Below are 26,220 nucleotides of genomic sequence, written 5' to 3'. Positions count from 1 at the left end.
AATTCCCAAAGAGCTATTAGCCAAAAGCTTGGGACACTCCACGGTGTGCAGAGTGCTCCTAAAAAGTTTGAGGAAACTTTTTTTTTTTGAGGAAAAAATCTACAGCAGATGAACAACGTCTGCAAGTTATGTCCTTATGAAATAGAAAAAGAAATACAGCCAAGACCTGAGCGGAACTGAAGAGCACCTTCAGCTGATCCATCTACTGTTCACTGAAGCCTCATCACAAATGGTCTCAGTGGAAGGGTGACACTCAAGGCTGATGTATGAGTGGAAAACAGGTCTTATATAGTGATTGTCTACAATGTCTGTAGAAGAAAGTGGATGGTCTGTCCTGGAACAGAAGGCAGCCAACATCCAAAAAAGAGCTTTGAATGTCCTTCAAGAAGCCTGGAAAACTATTCCTGGAGACTATTTAAAGAAATGACAAGGAAGCTTGCCTAAGAGAGGTCAGGTTGTGTTGAAGAATAAAAAGGTGGTCAAACCTAATATTGACTTTCAAGCTTATCAGTACTGTTCAATCTCTGTTTTGACACATAAACTTTACTTCCCTGTATTCTTGTAAATATTTCAATAAAACACTGCACCCATTTCCAGGAAAATATAAAGAAATGAGAGGTGGCTCGAGACTTGCATAGTGCTGTAGTTTTGTAATATAAATGAGTTTTCATTGTTACAGTCCAACAGAGAAAACATATGGGAATATGTTTGCATGGTATGCTTGCAAATGGCCTTTGGGAGAGAGTCCGCTGGAAGGAACAATATTTTCACTTATATCCAAGTTCTCCTTTCAGGTACTCTTGCCCTTCCATTTATTAAGATTGTCTCAAATGAGTCACTATTCATTGCTATTCCAATAAGTTGATGTAACACTAACTTTTAAAGAACAGCAGTTGCTCGGCACAGAATACTCATGAGTAAACAAAAATGAGGCTGTCAGGTTCATAATTTTGGGTCATTAACTGTCATGATCATTAGGCAGGGGGCTATCAGACGAACACTAGAATAGCCAGCAAATGAAAAAAAGTAACATCAAGTCATTATATTAATGATTATTATTAATCAAAAAGGAAACGTATGTATCGCAAAGGGGCCACATTAAAAACAAGTCTGTAATATTACACTTTGATATGTTATTTAAAAAGACGATATGCATTTTACTAGAGTGACCTCTTGAGAAATCTCACTCAGAAGTTTGGAAGCTCTGTTGGCTAAACCAACACCGCCTTTTAATTTTAACCCTGACTTTGAAGTGGGTAAGACACCCCTGCCTGGGGATGCTAGGCTGTGCTCCAGCTCATGTGGGGATAAATGATTGATGATGAAGTCAGGAACTGTTAAAAAGCAATCAGTAAAATTTTATATAAACTTCTGGCAGAGGTTATAGGCCTTGGTATTGTATTTTAAACATGTTGAAGACTTAGTTGGCACAGTAACACTGGTGATTTTTTTATGAACTTGTACATTTATTAAGAAACACAGTGTAGAGCATTCTATGGGTCTCAGCATTGCATCTCTCTGTAGACCTTTTCGATAGAGACCAAGTTTCAGTTTAAATATTAAAACCTTAAAGCAGAAGTGGCTTTCCTAGCCTCCCTGTTTACTTACTCATTCATAAGGTTGATCTTTATTTAAAAGCAAAATTGTGCCAATTAGAGGCTATAATCTAACAATAGCCAGTTCTAACCAAGACCTAAAGTCATTTTGCTACCTTATGGCAATTAAAACTGAGTGATCACATTATTATGGAAAATCAAAGGAGCATAAAAGTAAATATTTAACACCCTGTTATAGAGTTCACATATCAGCCAAGTGCATGAAGTTTAGCAGGCCTATAAATTTCTCTAAACTAAAATAATTAACAAGAGCAGATGGATTCCAGGAAATGTCAGGTCAGGACATTGCCTGAAGCCACTCTTTGCCACATGTAGCTCAGAAAAGGAGTTAAACATGTCGCTGACTTCTCACTACTGAAAATACTGTTTGTTTTTGGCTAGAGAGCTGCCTTGCAGGAGGAGGTAGCACAGATGACGGCCGCTCTCTCGCTGTGAAATCTATCAAATGCTCTCTTCTCATGTGCACACAATTGGATGTCACACAGACTCTGTATGAGGAAGCTGGGAGGTTAAAGACTGAACGGACCTTCTACAGCTCTGCCGAGTGATGTGTAGAAAAGTTCAGAGCACCACGTCTTCTCATGAGCTAATGTCTTCCTAATTACCATTTTTCAATGAGCTGAATGTTTTGTATGGTTGTCAAGTGAATACGAATGGATTACCGATACAGCGCGGCTGCGTTCCACTCCAGGTGCCATCGCTTTCACAAAGTCTAGTTGCTGTGCCGACCAGTATGAGAGGCGGAGCACAGCTGAAGGACACTTCTGATTGATAGATGAAACTTCGTCCCTCTCTGAAACCACCTACTGGAGTCCCCGGGTCACCACAAAATTTGGCTGCAAACACGGAGACAAACACACAAAGTCCCATTTCAATTGTGGTGCTAGAAATGGTGAATGTGCTCAATTTTATGGAAGTTCAAGGACAAAAGTCGATTTTGCTCCATTTGTGATGGGTGTAATTGATGTGTCCTTACAACCAAAGTTCAATGTGATGCTTACGTAAGCACTGCGGGAGCATGCCGCTCCAGGTGCCATTGGCGACACAGGTCAGAACAGCTGGAAATGAGAGCTCATATCCAGGTGAACAACTATAGCTCACGCTGCTGCCCCATTCAAAGTCACTGCCCTGCAGTACCCCATTACTGATGGCAGGTGGAGCCGAGCAGGTCACAGCTGGGGGAAAAAGAGGGGGAAGGGTTGGGAAAGAGAGTGAAGCGGGAAAAGTGTTGTTTAGAACAGCTGCAGTTGATGCTCTTTTTTAGTTTACATGACTGCACTGTAAAATCACGTGAGAAAATAAGACTTAAGGTTTTAGTAGTCGATTAACCACTGATTTAAAAATAAGTTTATGGTTTTAGTAAAAAGTGAACATAAACATCTTCTTATCTTGGACTTCCCAGACTTTCAGTTACATCCAGTAACTGCTTACATTCAATTCAGTTTAAATGTATCATGTGAGACTTGTGTACATTAACAGCTGTATTAGAGGTGACAGTGATGTGACTGCTTGCATTTGTTATTTCTTTTCCTAGAGGCATTAACTACAAACTTAGCAGAATCTGCTGTCAATACAGAGAAAACTGGGGTTAGACATAGTTTAAGGTGTACTTGGAGCTCACTTAAAGTAGGATTTTTCTGTAGCAGAACCTCCTCTCTATAGCAATATTGTTTGATTGTTTTATGGCATACAAAAAAAACACAATCTTCTACAAATGCCCCAAAATAGCTATGTTCAAGAAACACTCTGTTTAAATCCCTATTCATCCAAGCCTGACCACAGGTCTATGGTACTATCATCAAATGATAAAACAGTCATACTGTTGAGTACTGGTGAGTGATTGTCTGATAACCACTGTTTGCTACACTGTAATCTGTATGTAAGTCTATTCTGTGACTGGTTGGCAAGTGGTTGCTGACAGTCACTAGCATGAAATTAGTATATGGTGCTGCACTGCAAACATCCCTGTTTCTTCTTTGCGTAAAACTTTTTACAGCTTCACTACGACTTGATGAGTGGAACTTATCTAAGTTTAACTACAGCTTTGTTTGACAGTAAAATGGATCTAACAGCGGGTATACAGTAAAGCACAACTTTTGCATCTGTCCACTGCTATTAAACAAACATATGTCGTATAATGATGAACAAATCTGTTGGATTTAAATAAGAATAAAAATATAAATAAAAATAAAAACAACATAAAGATGTATTTAACTGCATCAGTGTGTTCACTCTAAGGTTTATAGTTATATGCAGAGCACTGCAACTACCTACAACATTACTGCAAAGCACAAATAAAGGGACCACCAAACAATTTTTATATACTTTAGCCTTTATAGCAATGCCAATGCTAGCTAGCGAGCTAGCTTTATGTGTTGATATTATTAGGTTCTGCATGTGTGTTTTTGTTTGCCAGAACAGAGCTAATAGGATGTTTAGTAATGGGAGTATCTGAAGTGGAACAGAGCAATTTAAAGGGTCTGTTTTGCTACTGTGTAATAGCAGTATAAGTACTGTTTAAGGGTTGAACAGAGTTAAGAGTTTGAATGTATAATTTACCTGTACATAGTGGCATATTTCCATTCCAAGTCCCATTTTGTGTGCACATCCTCACAGGCGACCCATCCTCCTCCATTCTATATCCCGGTTGGCACTGGAATGAAACATTCTGACCAATGGTGAAGTCTTCTCCATAGCGAAGCCCATTAGCTGGCACGCCAGGGTCGCCACAGTTTATCACTATGGAGACGGACAAGTGGGGTTAAAGTGGACAACATGAGATAGAGATCAAAATTACTTTATAGGTCATACTATGGCACAAGGTAAATTTAATTTTGTTTCTATTCATTAATCTAGACTCTATCCATATAGGTAATTTAATAATAAAAAGTGAAAGAAAGAGGACACCAAAGGTGACAGATGTAATAAACTAACAGATAAATAAAGAGGAAAGGTAAGTTAGGGTGCAAAGAAGGTGAAGTGTGAAAAATATTCAGGCCCTAAAGTACAGATCAGATTAAATCTAGATGAAAATATCAGAAAATGATACCTCAGGAATCTTAGTTTTAAAACTGCTATATTAGAGTAGAAGGAAAACATTAAGTAATTATCTCCAATAAAGCTTCTTCTCTTGAAAGTGGTGAGTTTGCAGTCGATAGCAAATTCCTGATCAAACTGTGTGATCTCATCACATTTCTGTGTGGGTTTCACTTCTCATGAATGAAACAACAATGATATTAAAAATGGCCGAGGTTGTCCTGGGACTCTTTTAAGGAGCATTAGGATTCCCCAGACTGTACTTTTTAGGCACTGTCCTTCATAGTCTAATAGGCAGCTTAAATGCTTCTAAACCCACCCCAGATAGTGTCATGCCTGTTAATAGATGTGGAGTAGTCTACTGTAAAAGCCATTTCCTTTAAATCAGGTATTCTTATATACTTTTTCAATCTGGGAACCGATATCGAAGAATTTATAGCATTTCTGATTTAAGCTATTTTTTCATGCTACTGCATATCTGGATACTGGAAAGCATTAATATAATCTGGGAATTCTCTGTGATGTCCTATTATCAAGAAGTACTTTTGGACACAGTATATAGATATATGTTAGAGGCATTTTCTTTTAATACATTATTAAGTGTGCCTATGCGAAGGCACACTTATTACTATTGCTCGGATTTATTATTATTATTGTGTGGATGCTTTAAGCATCCACACTATTGAGTTCCTGTTTCTCTTTATTCTTTATACTTTATTATTGTGTGGATGCTTTAAGCATCCACACTATTGAGTTCCTGTTTCTCTTTATTGTGTGGATGCTTTAAGCATCCACACTATTGAGTTCCTGTTTCTCTTTATTCTTTATTATTATTATTATTCTAGTTGCTTCCGTACACTTTTCGCCGTTAAACTACTTCCACAATTTTCAGCCGATTTTCACCGTTCAAATTTTAAACTATTCAGCTATTTTTGCTAATTCCTGCTACGATTTTTGCTATTTTTAACTATTATACTTTTTAAAATATTAAGCTTTTTTCCTTTAATTTGTCCCATTGAAATGAATGGGAAACTTCAGCAATTCTGCTAAAATTTGCTTGTTTTTGAAACTTAACTACTTCCTCATATTTTCACCTAGAACAACCATTCAAACTTTAAAATGTTCACAAATTATTGGGCTATTCAGGTATGATTCAGCTTTTTCAAATCTTTTACTGTTTTACTTTTATGCCTCTTAAAGTTTTGAGTTGCAAAATTGTGATTTTTCACAAAATACATGTGTTGTTATGGTTGCTATGCTCTTGGCTTCCAGTGTGCCACTGAAGGTTTTGCAATTTTCACTTCATGTCCGAACAACTTCCTGCTACTTGCTCAATTTTCACTCAACTTCCACAAATTATACATCAAAACGTAGGTATTTTTGCTGGCTTTCAGAAAATGTCACCATCATTGTTGTGGGATTTATAGAATTTTTGCAAATCTCCTCAGACTAACACAAGGTCAGAAAACTCTCCATATAAAGTGAATGGAGAGCTTGTTCAAAATCACCGCTGGATTTCTGTAATGAGAGGCATATTCGAATCGTCATATCTCCTTAACGAAGCAAAGTTAAGACATGAGGCTTGTCCCCGAATATCTTCAGACACCCCTGACGCTCACAATTCAAGAATTTCTTTCTCACCTATTACCGTTCTGAAATGAGTTGGACTTGTTTGAGGGTAGGAAATTCGTCCTTCGCTCAGATTTCTTTCAGATTTCAAACTGTGGAAATGAACCACTTTTTTCTCTCGTCATAACTTTTTGTTGGATTTCCACAGAGACCTGAAAATTTCCATGATTGTTCACCAAAGCCTGCTGTCTCTTACGGTGAAAGAATGATATCGATACTCCAAATAGATTTCGAGTTAGAAAGCGTTGTTTGAGGGCAAGTCAAGGCAGTTTTTGCTTCGCTCTACTCAGTTATGGTGCATTACAAGTCAAATATCTTTAATAATTCATATTTTAATGATAAATTGTAAACACTGGAAGATTCCCCCATCTCTTCTGAACAAAACGGTGTAAGAATGACCGCTCTAGCCCCTACGGTTTGGAAATTACGGTCATTTGTTTGAGGGGAGTCCTCACTATGAGAAATAGGCTGCAATAATCCTGTGCCTCTCTGTGCTGCGTGTGTAAAAAGAGGCACATGTTTTGGCGGGAAAAAGTACACAGGCTCTCTGATTGGTGGATTCAAATTCAGCAGCTCCCAGGCTGACCTAGAAACTTACTTCTCTCTCCCTGTGCATTTTTTTGCTGATTTTTTTCATTTAACAAGTATATTTGAGGGACCCTCAGCATGTTCAGCATTTTTTCAGCTGTCCATTTTGCTTTTCCAATTTTTCTGTTTAACTTATTACTATTGTGCTAAATAATACTAGTTCTGCTATTTTATAAGATTTGTGCCTAATATAGTATTTCTGCTAAATTACAATATTTCTGCTTTTTATACTATTTATGCTTAATCATACTATTTCTGCTTTTTATGGGATTTGTGCCTAATATAGTATTTCTGCTTTTTATAGGATTTTTGCTCAAACATAGTATTTCTACTAAATGTAGTGTTTATGCTTAATCATCCTATTTCTGCTTTTTATAGGATTTGTGCTTAATATAGTATTTCTGCTAAATTATAGTATTTCTGCTTTTTATAGTATTTGTGCTAAAACATAGTATTTCTACTAAATGTAGTATTTATGCTTAATCATAGTATTTCTATATATTTCTGCCAGGTCCCCAGGCAGCCAATCCTCTGTGAGGACTGAGAAATTCAAATTTTCAAATCAGGGCCTGCACGGCTTCCCAGCCAATCATATATGTGTCCTGAGGCATTCAAATTTGCATATTGGGGCCTTCATGGCTTCTAAGCCAGCCAATCATATCTGAGGGCTGAGGAATTCAAATCCACAAATCAGGGCCTGCACAGCTTCCCAGCCAGCCAATCATGTATGTGGGCTCCAGGTATTCAAATTTGCATATTGGGGAATTCGTGGCTTCTAAGTCAACAAGTCATCCATGTCATATATCTCTAAAAATTCATATTTTAATGATAAATTGTCAACACTTGAAGATTCCCCCATCTCTTCTGAACAAAACGGTGTAAGAATGACCGCTCTAGCCCCTATGGTTAGGAAATTATGGTCATTTGTTTGAGGGGAATCCTCACTATGTGAAATAAACTGAAAGAAGCAGGTCTATGTCTCTGTGCTGCGTGTGTAAAAAGAGGCACCTGTTTTGGCGGGAAAACGTAAACAGCCTCTCTGATTGGTGGATTCAAATTCAGCAGCTCCCAGGCTGACCTAGAAACTTAGTCCTCTCTCCCTGTGTGTGTGTGTGTGTGTGTGTGTGTGTGTGTGTGTGTGTGTGTGTGTGTGTGTTTAGTGGGAGAGAGAGGACCCTGCCCTTATTTGACAGCATGTCATTGTAGGATTTAAATTGAACATAGTTAGACTGGTTGACTGGATTAGAGCCTGTGTTTGTGTGTCCCTCTGTGCATTTGTGTTTCAATAAGTTATTACTATTCTGCTAAATCATAGTATTTCTGGTACTTTTCGGTACTTGTGCTAAATACAGTATTTCTGCTAAATCATACTATTTCTGCTTTTCATAGGATTTATGCCTAATATAGTATTTCTGCTAAATTATAGTATTTCTGCTTTTTATAGGATTTGTGCCTAACATAGTATTTCTGCTAAATTATAGTATTTCTGCTTTTTATAGGATTTGTGCTTAACATAGTATTTCTGCTAAATTATAGTATTTCTGCTTTTTATACTATTTGTTCTAAATTATAGTATTTCTGCTTTTTATAGGATTTGTGCTTAATATAGTATTTCTGCTAAATTATAGTTTTTCTTCTTTTTATAATATTTGTGCTAAAACATAGTATTTCTACTAAATGTAGTATTTATGCTTAATAATAGTATTTCTATATATTTCTGCCAGGTCCCCAGGCAGCCAATCCTCTGTGAGGACTGAGACATTCAAATTTTCAAATCAGGGCCTGCACAGTTTCCCAGCCAATCAAATAAGTGTCCTGAGGCATTCAAATTTGCATATTGGGGCCTTCATGGCTTCTAAGCCAGCCAATCATATCTGAGGGCTGAGGAATTCAAATCCACAAATCAGGGCCTGCACGGCTTCCCAGCCAGCCAATCACATATGTGGTCTCAGGCATTCAAATTTGCATATTGGGGAATTCGTGGCTTCTAAGTCAACAAGTCATCCATGTCATATATCTCTAAAAATTCATATTTTAATATTAAATTGTCAACACTTGAAGATTCCCCCATCTCTTCTGAACAAAACGGTGTAAGAATGACCGCTCTAGCCCCTACGGTTAGGAAATTACGGTCATTTGTTTGAGGGGAGTCGTCACTATGAGAAATAGACTGCAAAAATCCTGTGTCTCTCTGTGCTGCTGCGTGTGTAAACAGATGCACCTGTTTTGGTGGGGAAAAGTGCACAGCCTCTCTGATTGGTGGATTCAAATTCACCAGCTCCCAGGCTGACCTAGAAACTTACTTCTCTCTCCCTGTGTGTGTGTGTGTGTGTGTGTGTGTGTGTGTGTGTGTGTGTGAGACAGAGAGAGAGAGAGAGAGAGAGAGAGAGAAAGGCTTTTAATGGGATGATCTCATTCTAAGATTTAAATTCAATATATTTAGACTGGTTGACTGAATTGGATCTTGTGTGTGGGTCTCTCTGTGCATGTGTGTTTCCTCATGTGTACATATTTGTGATTGTGTGGCTGTAATAAATTTTTTTGCAGATTTTTGTCATTTAACAAGTATATTTGAGGGACCCTCAGCATGTTCAGCATTTTTTCAGCTGTCCATTTTGCTTTTCCAATTTTTCTGTTTAACTTATTACTATTGTGCTAAATCATACTATTTCTGCTATTTTACAAGATTTGTGCTTAATATACTATTTCTGCTTTTATAGGATTTGTGCTTAATATAGTATTTCTGCTAAATGTAGTATTTATGCTTAATCATACTATTTCTGCTTTTCATAGTATTTGTGCTTAATATAGTATTTCTGCTAAATTTAGTATTTCTGATTAATTATAGTTTTTCTACTAAATCATAGTACAGTATTTCTGCTTTTTATGGGATTTGTGCTAAAACAAAGTATTTCTACTAAATGTAGTATTTGTGCTTAATCATACCATTTCTGCTTTTTATAGGATTTGTGCTTAATATAGTATTTCTGCTAAATTATAGTATTTCTGCCAAATTATAATATTTGTTCTAAAACATAGTCTCAATTTAAAATTACAATATTCATAGTTCATCACAGTGTCTCTGGTAAATCACAATATTTCTGCTCTGTTGTACTATTTTTCTAAATCATAGTGTTTCTGTAATGTTTAAGTATTTTTGGCTAAATATATTCTTTCTGTTATCTTATACTATTTCTCCTAAATTCTTGTATTTTTGAGAAGTTATCATGTTTCTGGTAAGTTACAATATTTCTGCTAAATTCTGCTATGCTATTGTATTTCTGCCAAGTATTATGTTTCCTCTAAGATATTGCAGTTCTGCTAAGTTATTCCATTTTAGCAAACTTCTTTTGCTTCTGCAAAGTTTTTACAATTTCTGCAACTTTTCAGCTTTTTCAGCTAGTTTTTGCATACAGCTTCAGCTTTAAGCATCCACACTGCATTTTCGCAGGAAATGCAAATTTTTCTAGTTCTTTATTATTATTATTATTCCGGGTGTTTCCGTACACTTTTCGCCGTTTAACTACTTCCACAATTTTTGTGCTATTTTCACCGTTCAAACTTTAAACTATTCAGCTATTTTTGCTAATTCCTGCTACGATTTTTGCTATTTTTAACTATTATACTTTTTAAAATATTAAGCTTTTTTCCTTTAATTTGTCCCATTGAAATGAATGGGAAACTTCTGCAATTCTGCTAAATTTTGCCTGTTTTTGAAACTTAACTACTTCCTCATATTTTCACCTAGAACAACCATTCAAATTTTAAAATGTTCACAAATTATTTGGCTATTCAGGTATGATTCAGCTTTTTCAAATCTTCTACTGTTTTACTTTTATGCCTCTTAAAGTTTTGAGTTGCAAAATTGTGATTTTTCACAAAATACATGTGTTGTTATGGTTGCTATGCTCTTGGCTTCCAGTGTGCCACTGAAGGTTTTGCAATTTTCACTTCATGTCCGAACAACTTCCTGCTACTTGCTCAATTTTCACTCAACTTCCACAAATTATACATCAAAACGTAGGTATTTTTGCTGGCTTTCAGAAAATGTCACCATCATTGTTGTGGGATTTATAGAATTTTTGCAAATCTCCTCAGACTAACACAAGGTCAGAAAACTCTCCATATAAAGTGAATGGAGAGCTTGTTCAAAATCACCGCTGGATTTCTGTAATGAGAGGCATATTCGAATCGTCATATCTCCTTAACGAAGCAAAGTTAAGACATGAGGCTTGTCCCCGAATATCTTCAGACACCCCTGACGCTCACAATTCAAGAATTTCTTTCTCACCTATTACCGTTCTGAAATGAGTTGGACTTGTTTGAGGGTAGGAAATTCGTCCTTCGCTCAGATTTCTTCAGATTTCAAACTGTGGAAATGAACCACTTTTTTCTCTCGTCATAACTTTTTGTTGGATTTCCACAGAGACCTGAAAATTTCCATGATTGTTCACCAAAGCCTGCTGTCTCTTACGGTGAAAGAATGATATCGATACTCCAAATAGATTTCGAGTTAGAAAGCGTTGTTTGAGGGCAAGTCAAGGCAGTTTTTGCTTCGCTCTACTCAGTTATGGTGCATTACAAGTCAAATATCTTTAATAATTCATATTTTAATGATAAATTGTAAACACTGGAAGATTCCCCCATCTCTTCTGAACAAAACGGTGTAAGAATGACCGCTCTAGCCCCTACGGTTTGGAAATTATGGTCATTTGTTTGAGGGGAGTCCTCACTATGAGAAATAGGCTGCAATAATCCTGTGCCTCTCTGTGCTGCGTGTGTAAAAAGAGGCACATGTTTTGGCGGGAAAAAGTACACAGGCTCTCTGATTGGTGGATTCAAATTCAGCAGCTCCCAGGCTGACCTAGAAACTTACTTCTCTCTCCCTGTGCATTTTTTTGCTGATTTTTTCATTTAACAAGTATATTTGAGGGACCCTCAGCATGTTCAGCATTTTTTCAGCTGTCCATTTTGCTTTTCCAATTTTTCTGTTTAACTTATTACTATTGTGCTAAATCATACTGTTTCTGCTATTTCATAAGATTTGTGCTTAATATAGTATTTCTGCTTTTAATAGGATTTGTGCTTAATATAGTATTTCTGCTTTTTATGGAATTTGTGCTTAATATACTATTTCTGCTTTTTATAGAATTTGTGCTTAATATAGTATTTCTGCTTTTTATGGGATTTGTGCCTAATATAGTATTTCTGCTTTTTATAGGATTTTTGCTCAAACATAGTATTTCTACTAAATGTAGTGTTTATGCTTAATCATCCTATTTCTGCTTTTTATAGGATTTGTGCTTAATATAGTATTTCTGCTAAATTATAGTATTTCTGCTTTTTATAGTATTTGTGCTAAAACATAGTATTTCTACTAAATGTAGTATTTATGCTTAATCATAGTATTTCTATATATTTCTGCCAGGTCCCCAGGCAGCCAATCCTCTGTGAGGACTTAGACATTCAAATTTTCAAATCAGGGCCTGCACGGTTTCCCAGCCAATCATATATGTGTCCTGAGGCATTCAAATTTGCATATTGGGGCCTTCATGGCTTCTAAGCCAGCCAATCATATCTGAGGGCTGAGGAATTCAAATCCACAAATCAGGGCCTGCACGGCTTCCCAGCCAGCCAATCATATATGTGGTCTCAGGCATTCATATTTGCATATTGGGGAATTCGTGGCTTCTAAGTCAACAAGTCATCCATGTCATATATCTCTAAAAATTCACATTTTAATGATAAATTGTTAACACTGGAAGATTCCCCCATCTCTTCTGAACAAAACAGTGTAAGAATGACCGCTCTAGCCCCTACGGTTAGGAAATTATGGTCATTTGTTTGAGGGGAGTCCTCACTATGAGAAATAGGCTGCAATAATCCTGTGCCTCTCTGTGCTGCTGCGTGTGTAAAAAGATGCACCTGTTTTGGCGGGAAAACGTAAACAGCCACTCTGATTGGTGGATTTAAATTCGGCAGCTCTCTCCCTCTGTGTGTGTGTGTGTGTGTGTGTGTGTGTGTGTGTGTGTGTGTGTGTGTTTAGTGGGAGAGAGAGGACCCTGCCCTTATTTGGCAGCATGTCATTGTAGGATTTAAATTGAATATAGTTAGAATGGTTGACTGGATTAGAGCCTGTGTTTGTGTGTCCCTCTGTGCATTTGTGTTTCAATATGCCTCCATATTTGTAATTTTGTAAGTTATTACTATTCTGCTAAATCATAGTATTTCTGGTACTTTTCGGTACTTGTGCTAAATACAGTATTTCTGCTAAATCATACTATTTCTGCTTTTCATAAGATTTGTGCCTAATATAGTATTTCTGCTAAATTATAGTATTTATTATTTTTATAGGATTTGTGCCAAACATAGTATTTCTGCTAAATTATAGTATTTCTGCTTTTTATACTATTTGTGCCTAATATAGTATTTCTGCTTTTTATAGGATTTGTGCCTAATATAGTATTTCTGCTTTTTATAGGATTTGTACCTAATATAGTATTTCTGCTTTTTATAGGATTTGTGCTTAATATAGTATTTCTGCTAAATTATAGTATTTCTGCTTTTTATAGTATTTGTGCTAAAACATAGTATTTCTACTAAATGTAGTATTTATGCTTAATCATAGTATTTCTATATATTTCTGCCAGGTCCCCAGCCAGCCAATCATGTATGTGGGCTCCAGGTATTCAAATTTGCATATTGGGGAATTCGTGGCTTCTAAGTCAACAAGTCATCCATGTCATATATCTCTAAAAATTCATATTTTAATGATAAATTGTCAACACTTGAAGATTCCCCCATCTCTTCTGAACAAAACGGTGTAAGAATGACCGTTCTAGCCCCTACGGTTAGGAAATTATGGTCATTTGTTTGAGGGGAGTCCTCACTATGAGAAATAGGCTGCAATAATCCTGTGCCTCTCTGTGCTGCGTGTGTAAAAAGAGGCACATGTTTTGGCGGGAAAAAGTACACAGGCTCTCTGATTGGTGGATTCAAATTCAGCAGCTCCCAGGCTGACCTAGAAACTTACTTCTCTCTCCCTGTGCATTTTTTTGCTGATTTTTTCATTTAACAAGTATATTTGAGGGACCCTCAGCATGTTCAGCATTTTTTCAGCTGTCCATTTTGCTTTTCCAATTTTTCTGTTTAACTTATTACTATTGTGCTAAATCATACTGTTTCTGCTATTTCATAAGATTTGTGCTTAATATAGTATTTCTGCTTTTAATAGGATTTGTGCTTAATATAGTATTTCTGCTTTTTATGGAATTTGTGCTTAATATACTATTTCTGCTTTTTATAGAATTTGTGCTTAATATAGTATTTCTGCTTTTTATGGGATTTGTGCCTAATATAGTATTTCTGCTTTTTATAGGATTTTTGCTCAAACATAGTATTTCTACTAAATGTAGTGTTTATGCTTAATCATCCTATTTCTGCTTTTTATAGGATTTGTGCTTAATATAGTATTTCTGCTAAATTATAGTATTTCTGCTTTTTATAGTATTTGTGCTAAAACATAGTATTTCTACTAAATGTAGTATTTATGCTTAATCATAGTATTTCTATATATTTCTGCCAGGTCCCCAGGCAGCCAATCCTCTGTGAGGACTTAGACATTCAAATTTTCAAATCAGGGCCTGCACGGTTTCCCAGCCAATCATATATGTGTCCTGAGGCATTCAAATTTGCATATTGGGGCCTTCATGGCTTCTAAGCCAGCCAATCATATCTGAGGGCTGAGGAATTCAAATCCACAAATCAGGGCCTGCACGGCTTCCCAGCCAGCCAATCATATATGTGGTCTCAGGCATTCATATTTGCATATTGGGGAATTCGTGGCTTCTAAGTCAACAAGTCATCCATGTCATATATCTCTAAAAATTCACATTTTAATGATAAATTGTTAACACTGGAAGATTCCCCCATCTCTTCTGAACAAAACAGTGTAAGAATGACCGCTCTAGCCCCTACGGTTAGGAAATTATGGTCATTTGTTTGAGGGGAGTCCTCACTATGAGAAATAGGCTGCAATAATCCTGTGCCTCTCTGTGCTGCTGCGTGTGTAAAAAGATGCACCTGTTTTGGCGGGAAAACGTAAACAGCCACTCTGATTGGTGGATTTAAATTCGGCAGCTCTCTCCCTCTGTGTGTGTGTGTGTGTGTGTGTGTGTGTGTGTGTGTGTGTTTAGTGGGAGAGAGAGGACCCTGCCCTTATTTGGCAGCATGTCATTGTAGGATTTAAATTGAATATAGTTAGAATGGTTGACTGGATTAGAGCCTGTGTTTGTGTGTCCCTCTGTGCATTTGTGTTTCAATATGCCTCCATATTTGTAATTTTGTAAGTTATTACTATTCTGCTAAATCATAGTATTTCTGGTACTTTTCGGTACTTGTGCTAAATACAGTATTTCTGCTAAATCATACTATTTCTGCTTTTCATAAGATTTGTGCCTAATATAGTATTTCTGCTAAATTATAGTATTTATTATTTTTATAGGATTTGTGCCAAACATAGTATTTCTGCTAAATTATAGTATTTCTGCTTTTTATACTATTTGTGCCTAATATAGTATTTCTGCTTTTTATAGGATTTGTGCCTAATATAGTATTTCTGCTTTTTATAGGATTTGTACCTAATATAGTATTTCTGCTTTTTATAGGATTTGTGCTTAATATAGTATTTCTGCTAAATTATAGTATTTCTGCTTTTTATAGTATTTGTGCTAAAACATAGTATTTCTACTAAATGTAGTATTTATGCTTAATCATAGTATTTCTATATATTTCTGCCAGGTCCCCAGCCAGCCAATCATGTATGTGGGCTCCAGGTATTCAAATTTGCATATTGGGGAATTCGTGGCTTCTAAGTCAACAAGTCATCCATGTCATATATCTCTAAAAATTCATATTTTAATGATAAATTGTCAACACTTGAAGATTCCCCCATCTCTTCTGAACAAAACGGTGTAAGAATGACCGTTCTAGCCCCTACGGTTAGGAAATTACGGTCATTTGTTTGAGGGGAGTCGTCACTATGAGAAATAGACTGCAATAATCCTGTGCCTCTCTGTGCTGCGTGTGTAAAAAGAGGCACATGTTTTGGCGGGAAAAAGTACACATGCTCTCTGATTGGTGGATTCAAATTCAGCAGCTCCCAGGCTGACCTAGAAACTTACTTCTCTCTCCCTGTGCATTTTTTTGCTGATTTTTTCATTTAACAAGTATATTTGAGGGACCCTCAGCATGTTCAGCATTTTTTCAGCTGTCCATTTTGCTTTTCCAATTTTTCTGTTTAACTTATTACTATTGTGCTAAATAATACTATTTCTGCTATTTTATAAGATTTGTGCCTAATATAGTATTTCTGCTAAATTACAATATTTCTGCTTTTTATACTATTTGTGCTAAAACATAGTATTTCTACTAAATGTAGTATTTATGCTTAATCATACTATTTCTGCTTTTTATGGGATTTGTGCCTAATATAGAATTTCTGCTTTTTATAGGATTTTTGCTCAAACATAGTATTTCTACTAAATGTAGTGTTTATGCTTAATCATCCTATTTCTGCTTTTTATAGGATTTGTGCTTAATATAGTATTTCTGCTAAATTACAGTATTTCTGCTTTTTATAGTATTTGTGCTAAAACATAGTATTTCTACTAAATGTAGTATTTGTGCTAAAACATAGTATTTCTACTAAATGTAGTATTTATGCTTAATCATAGTATTTCTATATATTTCTGCCAGGTCCCCAGGCAGCCAATCCTCTGTGAGGACTGAGAAATTCAAATTTTCAAATCAGGGCCTGCACGGCTTCCCAGCCAATCATATATGTGTCCTGAGGCATTCAAATTTGCATATTGGGGCCTTCATGGCTTCTAAGCCAGCCAATCATATCTGAGGGCTGAGGAATTCAAATCCACAAATCAGGGCCTGCACAGCTTCCCAGCCAGCCAATCATGTATGTGGGCTCCAGGTATTCAAATTTGCATATTGGGGAATTCGTGGCTTCTAAGTCAACAAGTCATCCATGTCATATATCTCTAAAAATTCATATTTTAATGATAAATTGTCAACACTTGAAGATTCCCCCATCTCTTCTGAACAAAACGGTGTAAGAATGACCGCTCTAGCCCCTATGGTTAGGAAATTATGGTCATTTGTTTGAGGGGAATCCTCACTATGTGAAATAAACTGAAAGAAGCAGGTCTATGTCTCTGTGCTGCGTGTGTAAAAAGATGCACCTGTTTTGGCGGGAAAACGTAAACAGCCTCTCTGATTGGTGGATTCAAATTCAGCAGCTCCCAGGCTGACCTAGAAACTTAGTCCTCTCTCCCTGTGTGTGTGTGTGTGTGTGTGTGTGTGTGTGTGTGTGTGTGTGTGTTTAGTGGGAGAGAGAGGACCCTGCCCTTATTTGACAGCATGTCATTGTAGGATTTAAATTGAACATAGTTAGACTGGTTGACTGGATTAGAGCCTGTGTTTGTGTGTCCCTCTGTGCATTTGTGTTTCAATAAGTTATTACTATTCTGCTAAATCATAGTATTTCTGGTACTTTTCGGTACTTGTGCTAAACACAGTATTTCTGCTAAATCATAATATTTCTGCTTTTCATAGGATTTATGCCTAATATAGTATTTCTGCTAAATTATAGTATTTCTGCTTTTTATAGGATTTGTGCCTAACATAGTATTTCTGCTAAATTATAGTATTTCTGCTTTTTATAGGATTTGTGCCTAACATAGTATTTCTGCTAAATTATAGTATTTCTGCTTTTTATACTATTTGTTCTAAATTATAGTATTTCTGCTTTTTATAGGATTTGTGCTTAATATAGTATTTCTGCTAAATTATAGTTTTTCTTCTTTTTATAATATTTGTGCTAAAACATAGTATTTCTACTAAATGTAGTATTTATGCTTAATAATAGTATTTCTATATATTTCTGCCAGGTCCCCAGGCAGCCAATCCTCTGTGAGGACTGAGACATTCAAATTTTCAAATCAGGGCCTGCACAGTTTCCCAGCCAATCAAATAAGTGTCCTGAGGCATTCAAATTTGCATATTGGGGCCTTCGTGGCTTCTAAGCCAGCCAATCATATCTGAGGGCTGAGGAATTCAAATCCACAAATCAGGGCCTGCACGGCTTCCCAGCCAGCCAATCACATATGTGGTCTCAGGCATTCAAATTTGCATATTGGGGAATTCGTGGCTTCTAAGTCAACAAGTCATCCATGTCATATATCTCTAAAAATTCATATTTTAATATTAAATTGTCAACACTTGAAGATTCCCCCATCTCTTCTGAACAAAACGGTGTAAGAATGACCGTTCTAGCCCCTACGGTTAGGAAATTACGGTCATTTGTTTGAGGGGAGTCGTCACTATGAGAAATAGACTGCAAAAATCCTGTGTCTCTCTGTGCTGCTGCGTGTGTAAACAGATGCACCTGTTTTGGTGGGGAAAAGTGCACAGCCTCTCTGATTGGTGGATTCAAATTCACCAGCTCCCAGGCTGACCTAGAAACTTACTTCTCTCTCCCTGTGTGTGTGTGTGTGTGTGTGTGTGTGTGACAGAGAGAGAGAGAGAGAGAAAGGCTTTTAATGGGATGATCTCATTCTAAGATTTAAATTCAATATATTTAGACTGGTTGACTGAATTGGATCTTGTGTGTGGGTCTCTCTGTGCATGTGTGTTTCCTCATGTGTACATATTTGTGATTGTGTGGCTGTAATAAATTTTTTTGCAGATTTTTGTCATTTAACAAGTATATTTGAGGGACCCTCAGCATGTTCAGCATTTTTTCAGCTGTCCATTTTGCTTTTCCAATTTTTCTGTTTAACTTATTACTATTGTGCTAAATCATACTGTTTCTGCTATTTTATAAGATTTGTGCTTAATATACTATTTCTGCTTTTATAGGATTTGTGCTTAATATAGTATTTCTGCTAAATGTAGTATTTATGCTTAATCATACTATTTCTGCTTTTTATAGTATTTGTGCTTAATATAGTATTTCTGCTAAATTTAGTATTTCTGATTAATTATAGTTTTTCTAGTAAATCATAGTACAGTATTTCTGCTTTTTATGGGATTTGTGCTAAAACAAAGTATTTCTACTAAATGTAGTATTTGTGCTTAATCATACCATTTCTGCTTTTTATAGGATTTGTGCTTAATATAGTATTTCTGCTAAATTATAGTATTTCTGCCAAATTATAATATTTGTGCTAAAACATAGTCTCAATTTAAAATTACAATATTCATAGTTCATCACAGTGTCTCTGGTAAATCACAATATTTCTGCTCTGTTGTACTATTTTTCTAAATCATAGTGTTTCTGTAATGTTTAAGTATTTTTGGCTAAATATATTCTTTCTGTTATCTTATACTATTTCTCCTAAATTCTTGTATTTTTGAGAAGTTATGTTTCTGGTAAGTTACAATATTTCTGCTAAGTTCTGCTATGCTATTGTATTTCTGCCAAGTATTATGTTTCCTCTAAGATATTGCAGTTCTGCTAAATTATTACATTTTAGCAATGTTCCTTTGCTTCTGCAAAGTTTTTACAATTTCTGCAACTTTTCAGCTTTTTCAGCTACTTTTTGCATACAGCTTCAGCTTTAAGCATCCACACTGCATTTTCGCAGGAAATGCAAATTTTTCTAGTTCCAGTTGCTTCCGTACACTTTTTGGCACTTAACTACTTCCACAATTTTCAGCCGATTTTCACCGTTCAAATTTTAAACTATTCTGCTCTTTTTGCTCTTTCTTGCTATGATTTTTGCTATTTTTAACTATTATACTTTTTAAAATATTCCACTTTTTTCCTTTAATTTGTCCCATTGAAATGAATGGGAAACTTCTGCAATTCTGCTACAATTTGCTTGTTTTTGAAACTTAACTACTTCCTCATATTTTCACCTAGAACAACCATTCAAACTTTAAAATGTTCATAAATTATTGGGCTATTCAGGTATGATTCAGCTTTTTGAAATCTTTTACTGTTTTACTTTTATGCCTCTTAAAGTTTTGAGTTGCAAAATTGTGATTTTTCACAAAATACATGCGTTGTTATGGTTGCTATGCTCTTGGCTTCCAGTGTGACACTGAAGCTTTTGCAGTCTTCTCTTCATGTCCGAACAACTTCTTGCTACTTGCTCAATTTTCACTCAACTTCCACAAATTATACATCAAAACGTAGGTATTTTTGCTGGCTTTCAGAACATGTCACTATCATTGTTGTGGGATTTATAGAATTTTGGCAAATCTCCTCAGACCAACACAAGGTCTCAAAACTCTCCATATAAAGTCAATGGAGAGCTTGTTCAAAATCACCGCTGCATTTCTGTAATGAGAGGCATATTCGAATCGTCATATCTCCTTAACGAAGCGACTTTAAGACATGAGGCTTGTCCCGGTATATCTTCAGACACTCCTGACGCTCACAATTCAAGAATTTCTTTCTCACCTATTACCGTTCTGAAATGAGTTGGACTTGTTTGAGGGTAGGAAATTCGTCCTTCGCTCAGATTTCTTCAGATTTCAAACTGTGGAAATGAACCACTTTTTTCTCTCGTCATAACTTTTTGTTGGATTTCCACAGAGACCTGAAAATTTCCATGACTGTTCACCAACGCCTGCTGTCTCTTACGGTGAAAGAATGATATCGATACTCCAAATAGATTTAGAGTTACAAAGCGTTGTTTGAGGGCAAGTCAAGGCAGTTTTTGCTTCGCTCTGCTCAGTTATGGTGCATTAGAAGTCTAATATCTTTAATAATTCATATTTTAATGATAAATTGTTAACACTGGAAGATTACCCCATCTCTTCTGAACAAAACGGTGTAAGAATGACCGCTCTAGCCCCTACGGTTAGGAAATTATGGTCATTTGTTTGAGGGGAGTCGTCACTATGAGAAATAGACTGCAACTAGAAAGTGCATTTTCTGAAGAAACTGCAGTGTGAATGCTTGAATCTGAATGTATGCACTGAAATGAATTAATTGCTGAATTTTGAGTTAAAAATATTGAATGAGATAAAAAAAAAAACAAAAAAAAAACGAATTTAACCTGAAAACAAAGGTGCTGAACTGCTAAAAGCTGAAGGTTACACAGAAGAAGGAGTTGGAAAAAAACTGAAAATGTTTTAAATGTAAATTAGAAAACCCTAAGAAATGAGAAAAGAACATTTAGAGTCAGAAAACATCTGAATGAATATTAAAAGTTCATATTCTTTGAATCACTGAATGACTAAAATGTGATCCCTCCACTTTGATCCACACAGTTTAAAAAGTTTAAATGCCTGAGCTTTGAAAGATACGGTGTTGGAAAGAGAACAATAATGGCGACAATTTGAGGGTAAAATGATGGCTGTAACACTGTGGACACAGAAGCAGTTGAAAGAGAAGTGCTTAAGATGAATCTTGGTACAGTGGCAGGCAGAGCTCGTTAAGCAGGCAGGTGTGAGCCTGGTTGCTATAGTGACCGCACCCAATGGCTCCATACACACGTACACAGACATGCGCCTCACTTTTGCTGCTTAAAATGAACAGAAAAGTCAGGCCGAAACAAATCGTTCCCAAATGAAAAGTAAAAGTCGTATTGACAAAATTCTTTCACCGTGAGTGACAGCAGTGTCTAGTCTACTGAATTCTCAGTTTTCATGCCTGTGGAGTTTATTATATGGACGTGGTGACAGTGGAAAGACACCATGCTCTTCTGATTTTCAAACGAACCTTCTGAGCCATTTTAACATTAGAGTCTATGGAAGAGTTGGAGGGAGGAGGCTGTGCATTGGTGACATTTACGAAAGGACCATAACACCTAGGACAATAGTAAACACACTGGATGAAAGAGGACAGCGATGGCTACGTTTTGAGGGTAAAATCATACCTGTAGAGCAAACGCTGCGGACACAGCAGCAGTTTTAAAAAAGATTTTAAGATTAATTTTTTTGCTCCTCTCACTCTAGCAGTTGAGCTGCCTCACTCTAGCCCCAACATTCCGTCCCATACACACCCATTATAAACTCTGAAACGGGTGAAAAAACATCATGAAACTTAAACTGGAACTGAAGAAAAAGTATAATAGATATTGAAAAGATAAATACAAGTTGAATAGTTGAATGTCTTGTCTTCGTTTTAAAGTTTGAATGGTGGCTCTATGTCAACGTATGTGGAAGTAGTAAGAGTTTAGAAATGAGTGAATTGAATGAGAATTTGAAGGGTCTCCCCATTGAAATACATGGGAAATTTTTGTTGAAAAAAGTTAAATAAAATTAAAAATATAAATGTTAAAAATGAGAAAAATAGAAGCACACCATTCCAAAAGAAGAGGAATCTAATGGTGTTTGAATGGTTTTTCTAAGTTGAACGGTTTTGAAGGAGATAGTCGGCGAAAAACGTACGGAATAGGAAAAAATAATAATAAAGATTAGAAGAACAATACTGTGAATGCTTTTCAAGCATTCACACTAATAATCCTGTGTCTCTCTGTGCTGCGTGTGTAAACAGAAGCACCTGTTTTGGCGGGAAAAAGTACACAGCCACTCTGATTGGTGGATTCAAATTCAGCAGCTCTCTCCCTCTGTGTGTTTGTGTATGCGTGTGTGAGTGTGTGTGTGTGCGTGCGTGTGTGTGTGTGTGACAGAGAGAGAGAGAGAGAGAGAAAGCCTTTTAATGGGATGATCTCATTGTAAGATTCAAATTCAATATATTTAGACTGGTTGACTGAATTGGATCTTGTGTGTGTGTCTCTCTGTGCATGTGTGTTTCCTCATGTGTACATATTTGTAATTGTGTGGCTGTCATAAATTTTTTTGCAGATTTTTGTCATTTAACAAGTATATTTGAGGGACCCTCAGCATGTTCAGCATTTTTTCAGCTGTCCATTTTGCTTTTCCAATTTTTCTGTTTAACTTATTACTATTGTGCTAAATCATACTATTTCTGCTTTTATAGGATTTGTGCTTAATATAGTATTTCTGCTTTTTATAAGATTTGTGCTTAATATAGTATTTCTGCTAAATGTAGTATTTATGCTTACTCATACTATTTCTGCTTTTCATAGGATTTGTGCTTAATATAGTATTTCTGCTATATTTAGTATTTCTGATTAATTATAGTTTTTCTACTAAATCATAGTACAGTATTTCTGCTTTTCATGGGATTTGTGCTAAAACAAAGTATTTCTACTAAATGTAGTATTTGTGCTTAATCATACCATTTCTGCTTTTTATAGGATTTGTGCTTAATATAGTATTTCTGCTAAATTATAGTATTTCTGCCAAATTATAATATTTGTGCTAAAACATAGTCTTAATTTAAAATTACAATATTCATAGTTCATCACAGTGTCTCTGGTAAATCATAATATTTCTGCTCTGTTGTACTATTTTTCTAAATCATAGTGTTTCTGTAATGTTTAAGTATTTTTGGCTAAATATATTCTTTCTGTTATCTTATACTATTTCTCCTAAATTCTTGTATTTTTGAGAAGTTATCATGTTTCTGGTAAGTTACAATATTTCTGCTAAATTCTGCTATGCTATTGTATTTCTGCCAAGTATTATGTTTTCTCTAAGATATTGCAGTTCTGCTAAGTTATTCCATTTTAGCAAACTTCTTTTGCTTCTGCAAAGTTTTTACAATTTCTGAAACTTTTCAGCTTTTTCAGCTACTTTTTGCATACAGCTTCAGCTTTAAGCATCCACACTGCATTTTCGCAGGAAATGCAAATTTTTCTAGTTATTATTATTATTCTTTTTCCGCCTGAAATTTTGGACCTTAACTCGCCCCACAGTTTTGAGACAAGGTTCACATATGATATATCATTGTGTGCGGCTGGAGCTGGAATGAGTTGCTATGACTTTTGGTGTTTATTACTTCTATAGTTTTTTAAATATGAATATTTTAATGCAAGTTTTTTCCCATTGAAATGAATGGAGAACGAGAAAACTTCATTTGTGGTGTGCTGGCTCACTCTAGTGGTATGTCGGGAGTAATGCGAGGCGGCCGCTGTGTCCCTGTGGACGCTTTTATTTTGTATAACTACCGGAAGTAGTTCCTGTGTACTGACGCTAGCTGGGTAGCTAGCGCCGCGTCGCTTAAAAAGCAGCCGGGCTTGTCTTAAACTTAAGAGGCTGACACTCGCTAAACCACCCGATCGCTCGCCAAGCGACTGTTTCACACTGGACTTATTTTTCGTTTATATGGGCCGATGATGCTGGTCGATGAGGAAAAACTAACTGAGTTGTTTGGTGGTGGCTAACGCGGAGCTAGCTAGCCACCGGTATGTGTCTCTTTCCCCTCATATGTGGGGAAAGAAACATGTGAGGCGGCCGCCGATCGACCGGTTTTCAGGTGAGAATGTAGGTGTGTAAACGTCAAATATCTGCTCGTTTTGTCAAAACATCCCATATTAGCAACAGATTTCTCACGATGTTGCTGCTAGCCGGCTAGCTAGTTTGGCCGGCCGGCTAGCCGGCTAGCTAGCTCGGCTAGCTAGCGCCGCTTCGCTCAAAAGCACCCAGGCTTGGCTTTCAGTGAGGCGTCTCTAACTCCTTTCACCCCCGATCGCTCCGCAAACAGTCTTTGTCTTAGCTGGACTTATTTTTCGTTTATATGGGCCGATGATGCTGGTCGATGTGGAAAAAATAACTGAGTTGTTCATATACCGGTGGCTAGCTAGCTCCGCGTTAGCCACCGGTATATGTCTCTTCCCCTCGTATGCGGGAAAGAAACACCGATCGACCGGTGGTGGCTAACGCGGAGCTCAATCGTGGATAAGGGAAACCCAATGCAGGAGAAGCAGGCGGCTGGTGAACTGAATTTCAGGTAAGACGTTATTAACTGCACTCTATTTGGGTCAGATATAAACCGAGTTTAGGTGTAGTTTATTTTCGTTGTGCTGACAGTTACAATAACTGTACTGCGTGCTAGCTAGCACGACGGAGTTTCTATACAGCTGTGCGCGCTAAGTTACTGATTTTGAACTTTATGACAGCCTCCCCTATTTTCAGGCGAGAATGTAGGGGTGTAAACTTCAAATATCTGCTCGTTTTATCAAGAAGTCCCATATTTTATCAAGAAGTCCCATATCTCTCACGATGTTACTGCTAGCGCCGCATGGCAGCTAGCTGGCTAGGGCGGCTTGGCTGACACCTAGGCCGGGCTGACTGATACCCAGGCCGGCTCACGCTCTCGTTTCACCGCCGCATGGCAGCTAGCCGGCTAGCTGGCTAGCGCGGCTTGGCTGCCACCCAGGTCGGGCTGGCTGACACCCAGGCTGGGCTGGCTGACACCCAGGCCCGCTCACGCTGTCGTGTCACCCCTAGTCTTTCGTGATGACTCTTGGTTGGCTGCTGGACTTATTTTTCATTTATATGGGCTGGTGATTCAGTATGAGTGTCCGGTGAACTGAATGTCAGGTAAGACGTTATGTATATGTAAGGTAGTGACTGGAATAAGTCACAAGGTGTCGCTGTTGAGCTGCATATATGTTGTAAATTTTAGCAATTTTGACCATTTGTCCTCTGCAGGACACCGTAGTTCAGATTTCTCGTTCGCGTGGGCGCCATCTTGGTTCAGTGTTTACTGTGATGTGCAAAGGTAAGCACTGTCAGTGGCGAACTGCATTGGTTTTGTTTAAAAATAAGTGTTCCACTGTGTAAAATAGCGGTTTGTCATTTAAGCTGAGCATATATTTTGTTTATTGAGAGGTTCATGTATTGTCTGATGAGAGTATGAGACAAAGATATACTTTTCTTTCTTACTCTCATATAAAATATTTAGCTTTTATTAAATAGTTATCTGAATCTTACAACCAAAGTTTGTATAATAATACACAAGATTGGCTGTAGACCATTGTTAATCATTCAGAACACTCTGTAAAAATAACAAAAAACAAAAAGTGAATGAAAAGTGCATAAATATTTATTTTACGTGTTTGATGTGTGTGGCAGGGCGTGGTCTGCAGTGCCGCTGCAGGGGAGGTGGACCCACCTCAGCGGCATCTGCAATCACGCCTCTCAGGTGTAAAGTCTGTGCTCTCTCTGCTTTTTTTTTTTTTTTTTTTTTTTTTTTTGTGTGTATGTGTCGGGCTATGAGATGAAAAGCTACAGCCGGCTGTGTAGGTACAGCAACTATGTGTGAAAAGTGGTCCATAACGTAATGCTTCAAAGTGTGTTCATGCAAACATTGTTGGGTCTGCTTATGAACCTCTGCGCACAGCGTCTACAAATTGGGGCTGTACGAAGTCACCTCATCTTTACACAAAACTGTAAGCTGTCATCTGTGAGGCGCGAGCGGTGTTTGGTTTTACCATAGTTCATGGTGGAGAAT

General features: G+C 36.9%; 1 protein-coding gene across 1 annotated transcript in view; it reads right to left on the bottom strand.

Annotated features, from left to right (window-relative positions):
• csmd3b (CUB and Sushi multiple domains 3b) overlaps nt 1-26,220 on the bottom strand; it is a 324,793-nt gene that overhangs the window by 9,507 nt on the left and 289,066 nt on the right. Inside the window, exons 60-62 of the mRNA XM_085446982.1 lie at nt 4,176-4,355; nt 2,618-2,791; nt 2,279-2,452 (exon numbers count right to left, since the gene is read on the bottom strand). Coding sequence (XP_085303108.1) covers nt 2,279-2,452; nt 2,618-2,791; nt 4,176-4,355 — 528 coding nt within the window. The remainder of the gene's footprint in view (nt 1-2,278; nt 2,453-2,617; nt 2,792-4,175; nt 4,356-26,220) is intronic.

This window comes from Copadichromis virginalis, linkage group LG22 (genome assembly GCF_057382275.1).
Source record: "Copadichromis virginalis isolate Kocher_CV1m ecotype Utaka linkage group LG22, C_Virginalis_male_GT1.1, whole genome shotgun sequence".
NCBI classification, from domain to species: Eukaryota; Metazoa; Chordata; class Actinopteri; order Cichliformes; family Cichlidae; genus Copadichromis; species Copadichromis virginalis.
Note: the sequence above shows the minus strand (reverse complement) of the source record. Positions and strands in the feature narration are given on the sequence as shown.